Raw genomic sequence first — 10,399 nt, 5'->3', positions numbered from 1 at the left:
CCTCGGCTGCAGGTCAGAGACGGTCATGCTGAGTAACCTGAAGTCTTGAGACGCACCAGCGGAGCATGGAAACAGTCAGAAGGCGTCTATTTACACCAAACGCCTCCTGCTGCATTTACATACGAGCTGTACAGTATTGCACAACCGCTTCCTTGTGGCTGTGCAATAGTGTACAATTCTGAATCAGGCCGGTAGTGCTCCGCGGTGCAGAGCTCATAGGCTGTTAGAAAGCAGCCCTGCACTGCGCCTGGCTCTGAATTATGACCTTGCATGCGACCAGCAGGAGCGCGCAATCGACCATACACACTGCACGATACGACTGATTTGTCATTCTGATTCGCCAGGATTGGACAAAGTGGCACGATATTGTGCAAGTGTGTACCCAAATTTCGTCCGGATACACACCAGAATAACATTGGCATTACTTGTCATTTCCAGGCTAATTGGAATGACAAATGGTGCAGATTGTTCAGTGTGTGCCCTCAATTGCACGCTCCGGCGGGTCATTATTGGTATCTTGTGGCTGCCCGCGCTGCGCTGTCATTCAGAAGATATCATGTACGACGCCGTGCTTCTAAATGCAGCATGGCATGGTGCATTGTGCCGCCGTACCCTGCATCGCACAGTGTGTACGCACTTTGCTATATGTCGGCTGGCGTATCGGCTGGGAACACATCGTTCTGATGTGAGGTGGTGCGATGAGGTCAATGGCTGAGGAGGCACTAGCTAGAGGTTGGGTGTGCAGGACCGGTGGTCTCCGGGATCCCGACTTTTAGATGCCCGACAGGGGAGGGGTGCGGGCACTCGCCTCGGGTTACATTCCCATTCTATGGTGGTCGTAGACACCCACGAGTGGGGATAGTCAGCACTGTGGGACTTTAAGAGGGCGGGATTCCGGCATCTGTAATGTGACCCGGTCACGTAACTACCTCCCCTGGATAGTACCAGGGCCAGGTATACACATACATATATGAACCCGTGGGTGCATGGTGGCATTATACAAAGGTGCAGCGGTATATACTTTGTTACCCTATAGCGATAAGCTATAAGTATCTTCTTTGTATTATTCTGATAATTTATATAGTAAAAGAACTGGAGTAATACAGGGTGAGGCTCTGCCGCCCGGTCTTGAGAATCAGATCCATGATTTCAGCGTTTGCTAGTCCTGTAGTGACAGACATAACAGCTGATAGACGAGTGCTGCCTGCAGAGGGCGCCACCTGACAACAAACACTGACCTGTGGCTATTTCTTCATTTACCGCACAGGTCATTTCAGCTAAATGCACCAGAGTTTAGTATTTAACCTTCTATTTTATTTTTAAATTGTTGTGTAAATTTTTTTTAATAAGTCAGCAAGGAGTTCTGGATTCTCCATGATTGTGTAAAGACTGTCCCGCAGAGCTTGCAATCAAATTTCATCTATGCCTAAACAGCTTACACAATTGCTAGAATCACCTGCTGACACCGCCTATAGATGAAGAGTGGAGTCAGGGGGAGAATAAGAGGGAGGGTGGTGTCTGGTTTATTTTGGGGGGAGGTATGAAGGATTTTGGGGAGGGACCATGTACAGCTCAGTATTAATATTGGGTCTGTATAGCTGATCTGTCTGCTGCTTGCTGTCCGCTGGGCTCTCTGCCTCTGTCTGGGAAGCCTGTGGTCACTATGTCCTCCTCGCAGAGACTGGTGTTGGTGCTCGGGGGTGCTGGCACGGTGGGCTCAGGGATTGTGAAATGTCTTCTGGAGAAAGGTAAGAAATAGTGTAGGTAGAGAGTTCCTTGGAGAGCGTCCTCTGGTCTGGCCATAGATGACAATGAGGGGGGACAGAGGCACATTCACAAACCTGGGCAGCTGAGTGGGGCAGTTACTTTGACCATCTGTATAATGACTATAGTGTCTGCATTATAGCTGGGAGCACATTGTGACCCTGGGGTGATTCATAATCCTCTTTGGTGGCAGGGTTCCAGGTAGCTGTGATCTCCAGGGACAATTCCCGCTTGGAGAAGCTGATAAGTTTTGTTCCGGGAACCCACAAAGACAATCTGCATACCCTGCTTGGAGACGTGGGTAAGAGGTGCGGGTGCGGGAACCAGGGGGCACCGCACCACCTGTGCCAGCCTTTCCCGGAATGTTTGTGGTTTGTGTGTTGTGTACATTGTGTTATGAAAGTGGTGGCACTCCGCACCGCATCTTACACTCCAATGTCCTGTAATCCACATCTTCCTGGGAGCTTCTCTGCTTTCCTATAGTCTATCATTCACCTTATGGCACACCTGTGCCCCATGATCAGATGAAGAAGCCTTCCGCCCCTGCTTCTCGGTTATAGCAATTACATGTGGAACTCTCCCATTGTCTGTACTGTCCTGGGGGTGCCTGCGGTTCCGTCTGGCTGTCTGACCCATTTGTGTTTGGGTTTTGTGCAGGCTCTGAGGAGGGGGCGCAGAAGGCGGCAGCTGCCCTGGTCAGCCGAGTGGGAAAGGTGACAGATGTTGTGTCCTCGCTGGGCTTCAGCTGGTGGCAAGGAGGTCCACCTCACATGCAGTCACTGCAGGAGCTGCAAAGGGTATGGTGGCAACAGGCCTCTGCAGTCAGCACACAATGCACCCAGTGTCGGACTGGGGTATGAAGGGTCCACCGGGGGAATGTAGTTATAGGGGCCCATACTTAGGGGTGTGACCAGCCTACAAAGGGGGTGTGGCCAGTCTCCACAGAGGCTTGAAATACACAATAGTTTAGTGCAGTGTAATGCAACATATCTACCATGTATAATACCAGTGCACAGTCTGGAACCTGATCCCTAGAGGAAGGAGTGGGCCCTCAGGCAGTGGGGCCCACCGGTGGTTTTCCTGGTACCCCTGTGGGCCAGTCCGACCCTGAATGCACCTATGCCAATAGTCCTGCCTTCAGTCATTCAATATAAGCACAGATGAGCACTGTAAGTACTGAGAATACATAGTCCAGCACGCCATCCGCAGCGATGTAACAGGACATCAGTGCACAGGTAGGAAGGTACAAGACTTAGCAGACAACTTCCTAAACTCCGCTCATGTCCTGTACAGAGAGAGACTGTATAAAATGCTACTGATGTGTCCACAGACTGAGGAGGTAATTCAGACCTGATCACAGCAGCAAATTTGTTAGCAGTTGGGCAAAACCAAGGGGGTCATTCCGAGTTGATCGCACGTAGCAACTTTTTGCTGCCCGTGCGATCAACTAGATGCCGCCTATGGGGGAGTGGTTTTTTGCATAGCAGGGCTGCGAACGCTTGTGCATCCCTGCTATGCTAAAAAAGTTTTGTGTAAAAGATGACCAGGGTAATACTTACTTACCCTGTGCGATGAATCCAGCGATGCAGGTCCTGGAATTGACGTCAGACATCCGCCCTCCAAACGCCTCGACACGTCTGCGTTCGGATCTTCACGCCCAGAAAACGGTGAATTGACGCCTCCCTCCTGTCAATCTTCTTGCGGTCGCCGCTGCGACCACTTTCTTCGCCAGCGGCATCGCTGCCCAGTGATGTCTGTCGCTGGGCAACGACGCGCCTGCGCAATGCGGGCGCAGCACATGCGCAGTTCCAACCCGATCGCACGGCTGCGACGAAGCGCAGCGTGCGATCGGGTCAGAATGACACCCCATGTGCACTGCAGTGGAGGCAGATGTAACATGTGCAGAGAGAGTTAGATTTGGGTGGGTTATTTTGTTTCTGTGCAGGGTAAATACTGGCTGCTTTATTTTTACACTGCAATTTAGATTTCAGTTTGAACACACCCCACCCAAATCTAAAGGGGGGTACACACGGAGAGATCCATGCTTAAATTCTAAGCAATCTGACTAGAAATTAAGCACGGATCTCTCCATGTGTAGGGTGGCGGTGACAGCGATGCGCATCACTATCTCTGACTCTAGATTTAGCATGCATGCCAAATCTAGTGAGATCGCTCTTTCACCATGCTCGCTCGGCACACAATCACGCTGCATGCTGAGCGGGGGGAGAGATGTGTGCTGAGTGGTCTACGCGAGATCGCTCAGCACACATCTCCCCCGTGTGTACGGGGCTTAACTCTCTCTGCACATGTTACATCTGCCCCCTCCTGCAGTGCACATGGTTTTGCCCATTAGCCAACAAATCTGCTGCTGCGATCAGATCTGAATTAGACCCTAGGTACATGCTTGAGGCTGAGGTGCCATCAAACAGTGAGTGGGGTAGAAAATGAACCGTAGATTTTGGGGTCTGCTTTACTACATTGGAATTTTCTGTCCTTTTATGAGGCTGTATAGAAAACTACAAACGTAGACTGAAAGCAGAAATGAAAATATTTAACACATTGAATTCCAAACTTCCGCCAATGTATTGAACGTTTCTATTAGCTACAAATACATAATTGAATAATTGCGGGGGGAGAGATAATGAAGGTATAACTTTCTGCCGTCACTTTATGTAGGTGCTGGAAACCCTTCTCCTGAGTACGTTCACCTCCTGGAAGGCTTTCTTCCCACTGGTGAAGGATAACCCCAGTGGCACGTACACGTTTATCACAGGTAAGGTGACCTATCAGCAATAATCATTTGTCTGCTGCTAGCGCCAGCCATTGTTCCACCATTACAGTACAGTCAGCTCCAGAAGTTACACACCCTGTCATATATTTATCATCTATCATCCCATAGACATTACACCCTAATGCTAAGCCAATGTGGGCCTGAAATTTATTGTGTCGCCACAGGGGGCGCTGGTGAACGCTTACTGATGCCTGGCACTGGGTTCCTGACACTGGGCGCGGCTGGGGCTCTGGCATTTTCCCAGGTGGTTCGCGAGGAGTATCCAGACGTTGCGTGTAAACTAAACGAGGTTTGTGACATGATGAATGATACTGGAGGAGAAGGAGAAGGGGGATGAAGACAGATGCAATTGCGGATGGAAAAATAACGGGCATAAAGCAGTATATATGGCTGCCATGGATGTCCGCAGTTGTGGCCACCATTAAATAGTCTTTGTCTATGGGGGAGATGTATCAAACCTTGGAGAGATAAGGTGGAGAAATACCCATAGCAACCAGCATTTACCTATCAACTCCTAGACTATGGAAGATAAATGAGAGCTAGAAGCTGAAGGTTTGATCCATCACCTCCAACAGAAGTCTTAAGTAGGTTTCTTCTTTTTCCCATTCTCAGGTAAAAATCAACATGGGAGTGGCCCCTCCGGAACGCCTGGGGCCAGGGTACGTGAGTCACTTAGAGGTGGGAGAGGCCATCGCGTCACTGGTGGAAAAGAGGCGGGTGTCCCACACAGTCCTGTGTGCCAACTCCACCACCGACCTCAAGACGCTGATCTTGGAAGGGAAACTGTGAGCTTTGGTCCTTGTGTATTACCGCCGCCACCTATCCTTCATATACCGCGACATCCCCAATCCCTGACCGTGCGCATAGCTCCACTACTCAACATCCTGCCTGGACCATAAGCAACATCGTCAGGAATTGCACAAACCCAACCAGAGCCTCACAGCTCCACCACCCTCCACCTCCGATGAGTAACTCATGAGTAACTATAGCATATGATCTAGATCTACTTGGCCAAGCATTTAGGCTTCATCCCATTGTGGAACCACAAGGTACTGGCAGCAGCCCTGTAGAACATCACTGACCAATATGTTGCGGAAAATCTACAGACCTTATGCTACAGCCTTGACAATACTGTGGACATCCTATGTACTGATATCACTGTTATATATGTTGTGTTGGTCTACTAGCATTGTACCTGCACTCTCTTAGTGAACAGGGAAGGGGGATAGGTGGGGACGTGACTTTTTAAATACTCCTTGGGGACTTGCGGCCTGTATACCGGACAATTGATTGTGTGATTTGCCTTGGGTGGTCATTCCGAGTTGTTCGCGCGCTAGCAGTTTTTAGCAGCCGTGCAAACCAGTGACGTGCGGTGAGGTCACTGGTTGGGGAGGCACTGGCAGCTAAGAAGCCCTCCCCCCCCACCACCTGAAAAAAAAAAGTGTGGTCCCCCAACACACCAGTAAAACCAGCACTAGGCAGAACCAGCTAGGGGGAGTAATGCCATAGCAGGGGAGACACTCAGTGTGGGGTCTCCCTGCCATTACATTAATCTGCCCCCCAGCCAGTCAGCCCAGGGTTGGAATTACTCGGAAAGTGGGAACCCCAAAAAATAAAAATGGGGTCCCCCCTCCCGAGCAATAACCAGCACTGGGCTGATAGCCCAGTGCTATACCCGCACCCCTGGTGGCGGTGGGTGCGGGGTTCATTGTGTGTTAATATTGTTCTTTACAGGTGGCCTACAGGTCCCAGCAAGCCTGCCCCAGCATGCTGGCACTTGGAGAACCACAAGTGCCAGCATGCCCGGACACAAAGGGCCTGCTGGCACCTGTAGTCCACCTGCAAAGAATAGTAATATTGTTCTTTACAGGTAGCCTACAGGTCCCAGCAAGCCTGCCCCAGCATGCTGGCACTTGGAGAACCACAAGTGCCCGCATGCCCGGACATAAAGTGCCCGCTGGCACCTGTAGTCCACCTATAAAGAAAATATTAAAATAAAAACACCACACTATCTTGAAAATAAACTTTATTAAACTGGGTCTTCACCTGGGGGCGGCGGCCTTTAAGCTCTTTTGCGTGGCTGCCGCCTTCCCAGGGCTTCCGGCGTCTTCATCTGGGGGGGCGCCACCCCCTCAGGGCTTCCAGCGTCTTCACCTGGTGGGCGGCGGCTGCTAAGCTCTTTTGCATAGCCGCCGCCCAGCCAGGACTTCCGGCGTCTTCATTCTTCAGGAGCTCTTCACTGCTCCTCCTCCGCCGTCGGACTGACTCTCCTCCGCCTCGCGCTGACTTATATAAGTCAGCCGGCGGGGCGATGACGCGGCGAGCCGTGATTGGCTCGCGGCGGCCATCTTGAATTTCAAAAATTACGCTGAGGCGCCATTTTTGAAACTGGAACCGCTCCGCTGCCAAACTCTGCAGAATAAAGGTAATTTCCGCCGCCGCAACCCGCACCGCCGACGCCCGCTCCACCGCCGCCCGCACCATCGCCGCATCCAGCAGCCCGCACCTCCTCCCCCGCGTCGCCCACACAGTGATTGACAGCGGATCCAGGGACGGATCCGCTGGCCAATCACTGTGGCCTCATTGACAGGGACGTGCTTTCATAGGTTGAAAGCACGTCCCTGTATGAAAGCGGCACCACTAATGGTGCCGCTTTCCCATATATTTTCAATGGGCTTTTACTGTCCATGACTAGTCCCCGCCCCCCATACTTTCCGCAGTGACAACGGGAGGCACCACGATCGGTGCCTCCCAAATACATAGAGAGGGGAGAAATGTAAAGAATAATATAAAGAAGATACATATGACACAGAATATGTGTCATATGCATCTTCTTAGTATTATCTTAATCATTATGACAGGGGAGGCACTGCCTCCCCTGACTGCACGTCCCGCAAACGCTATGCCGCCGCCCACTGGGAGTGTACTTTAGCTTAGCAGAAGTGCGAATTAAAGGATCGCAGAGCGGCGGCAAAGTTTTTATGTGCAGTTTTAGAGTAGCCAAATATCTACTCAGCGCTTGCGATCACTTCAGACTGTTCAGTTCCTGTTTTGACGTCACAAACACGCCCTGCGTTTGCCCAGCCACACCTGCGTTTTTCCTGGTACGCCTGCGTTTTTTCGAACACTCCCTGAAATCGGTCAGTTGACACCCAGAAATGCCCACTTCATGTCAATCACTCTGCAGCCAGCAGTGCGACTGAAAAGCTTCGCTAGACCCTGTGTGAAACTACATCGTTCGTTGTAATAGTACGTCGCGTGTGCACATTGCGCCGCATACGCATGCGCAGAAGTGCAGTTTTTTGCCTCATCGCTGCACAGCGAACGAATGCAGCTAGTGATCAACTCGTAATGACCACCTTTGTGTAGACATTTAATAATATTTAGAAGCGATTCCCGACCCTCTGCTACAACCTCTTACCTCTCCCAGGCCTCATCTCCACCCATCTAGTCTCAGATGGATCATTCTATATCTATAAAAATTTACAAAATAAAAAGTCACCCTTCTCAGTAAGTCTGTTACACGTGTAATTGCAGCGCTGGTACTGGGTTAGATAAATTGCCCTGAAAGTCTCTGGTTATTGTAGAATTCTGAAGCATGGCAGTGTATGCTGTTGCTTGTAGTCCCACAAGACAGCTGGATGGTATAAATTGAACAGTGTCAGGAGATTTGTTAGAGATTGGTATGCCCTCGTCTGCAGCATCTGCCCCACAGCCCGGCCGGGGGACAAATAGCGCCAGGCTTCTCCTAACAAGCAATCGTGTACTAATGGGAACCAGCCGTATTGATTCAGGGCAGAGCGCTTCACACCCTGTATTCAGACCCAGTGTGACTACTAGTAGCCAGAAATAATAACCCTATCCTATATAATAAAAGGCTAAGGCTGCTCCTCACCTCTGTTATGTGCGCCAGCGGCCACTAGAGGCCGCCACACAAATCAAATGACTCCTTTGTGTGCTGCAAGCTGATACAGCTGAAAGTGAAAATGCAGGGAGATGTTACAGCTAGTTGCTAATTAATCAATTAACAATACTGATCTGTTTCACACTTGCATATGGAGAGAGGGTGCTGGGGAAAGAGAGAAAGAGACGCACACTAAAGTCAATTACTTTATTGCAATCATGTTTTTTTTTTGTTGTATTACACACCCTGGAAACGAGTCATAAAATAGTTATGCACAGAAAATGCGGCTATAAGGGCAGATAACGAGAAATTTTAACCCAGATTCTTTTTCCCAGAATCATCTAATTGTAGCCTTGATAAGTGGGATCCAATGTTCAGGGCCGTTTCTTGGGGCAGGCGAGCAGTGCAACCGCACTGGGCGCCCGCCGCGGCACTAACTGTGGCTCCCTGCTTTCCCCTCCTATTTCTCCCAGAGTAACCCGCTCGGGGGGCGGAGTTTCAGGGAATGACACGGTTGCGTCGTTAAGTCACGACGCAACCCCGTCACTCCGCGAAACTCCCCCCCCCGAGTGGAGTACAGAGGGGGATCGAAGTTAGGAAGAGGGAAAGGCCGGCGCGAGGAGTGACTGGTGAGGCGGGCCGAAGAGCGGTAATCGCCTCTGTAAGTATTCTCTCTCTCTCAATGTGTAAAATGGGGACACCTGCCGTAATGTGTGAAATGGGGACTCTTGCCTGCCGTAGTGTGGGGATTTAATGTATCAAGGGCATTGCGGTGTGTGGCATAATAATATGGTGCAGGGGGCATTACTGTGTGGGGCTTAATATGGTAGAATTTTTTTTCCTGTGGTGGTCGTGATCTGTTGGAGCAGGGTCAAAAGCTGGATTGTGAGGTAGTCTTTTCAGATGAGGCCACACCCATTTAGATGAGGCCACGCCCCCTTGCCGGGCGCGTGCACAAGTTGTTGTTTTTTTATCTAGGTGTGGGCTGGGGGCACATTTTTTTTATGTCATGGGGGGGCGCATTTTTAAATCTCGCACTGGGAGCCAAATTGGCTAGAAACAGCCCTACCAATGTTAAACCAACTATAAATTACTTTTGGTTTTACTTTTATCTATATATCTATATATAATAAGAATTTACTTACCGATAATTCTATTTCTCGTAGTCCGTAGTGGATGCTGGGGACTCCGTAAGGACCATGGGGAATAGCGGCTCCGCAGGAGACTGGGCACATCTAAAGAAAGCTTTAGGACTATCTGGTGTGCACTGGCTCCTCCCCCTATGACCCTCCTCCAAGCCTCAGTTAGGATACTGTGCCCGGACGAGCGTACACAATAAGGAAGGATTTTGAATCCCGGGTAAGACTCATACCAGCCACACCAATCACACTGTACAACTTGTGATCTGAACCCAGTTAACAGCATGATAACAGAGGAGCCTCTAGAAAAGATGGCTCACTATAGCAATAACCCGATTTTTTGGTAACAATAACTATGTACCAGTATTGCAGACAATCCGCACTTGGGATGGGCGCCCAGCATCCACTACGGACTACGAGAAATAGAATTATCGGTAAGTAAATTCTTATTTTCTCTAACGTCCTAAGTGGATGCTGGGGACTCCGTAAGGACCATGGGGATTATACCAAAGCTCCCAAACGGGCGGGAGAGTGCGGATGACTCTGTAGCACCAATTGAGAGAACTCCAGGTCCTCCTCAGCCAGGGTATCAATTTTGTAGAATTTTACAAACGTATTTGCTCCTGACCAAGTAGCTGCTCGGCAAAGTTGTAAAGCCGAGACCCCTCGGGCAGCCGCCCAAGATGAGCCCACCTTCCTTGTGGAGTGGGCATTAACAGATTTTTGGCTGTGGCAGGCCTGCCATAGAATGTGCAAGCTGAATTGTACTACAAATCCAACGAGCAATAGTCTGCTTAGAAG

The 10,399-nt window shown here is 50.2% G+C and overlaps 1 protein-coding gene across 1 annotated transcript; it reads left to right on the top strand.

The window, feature by feature from the left end:
- The first annotated feature begins 1,599 nt into the window (after positions 1 to 1,599).
- On the top strand, positions 1,600 to 7,154 carry LOC134970249 (uncharacterized). The gene is made up of 6 exons (XM_063946244.1): positions 1,600 to 1,748; positions 1,958 to 2,065; positions 2,422 to 2,561; positions 4,441 to 4,537; positions 4,720 to 4,844; positions 5,168 to 7,154. Exons 1-6 carry the CDS (start codon positions 1,664 to 1,666, stop codon positions 5,342 to 5,344), a joined length of 732 nt encoding a protein of 243 aa, XP_063802314.1. The 5' UTR covers positions 1,600 to 1,663; the 3' UTR covers positions 5,345 to 7,154.
- The last annotated feature ends 3,245 nt before the right edge of the window (positions 7,155 to 10,399 follow it).

Source organism: Pseudophryne corroboree, chromosome 11 (assembly GCF_028390025.1).
Source record: "Pseudophryne corroboree isolate aPseCor3 chromosome 11, aPseCor3.hap2, whole genome shotgun sequence".
Classification (NCBI taxonomy): Eukaryota; Metazoa; Chordata; class Amphibia; order Anura; family Myobatrachidae; genus Pseudophryne; species Pseudophryne corroboree.
The sequence above is the reverse complement of the archived record's forward strand: the minus strand, read 5'-3'. Positions and strand labels throughout refer to the sequence as shown.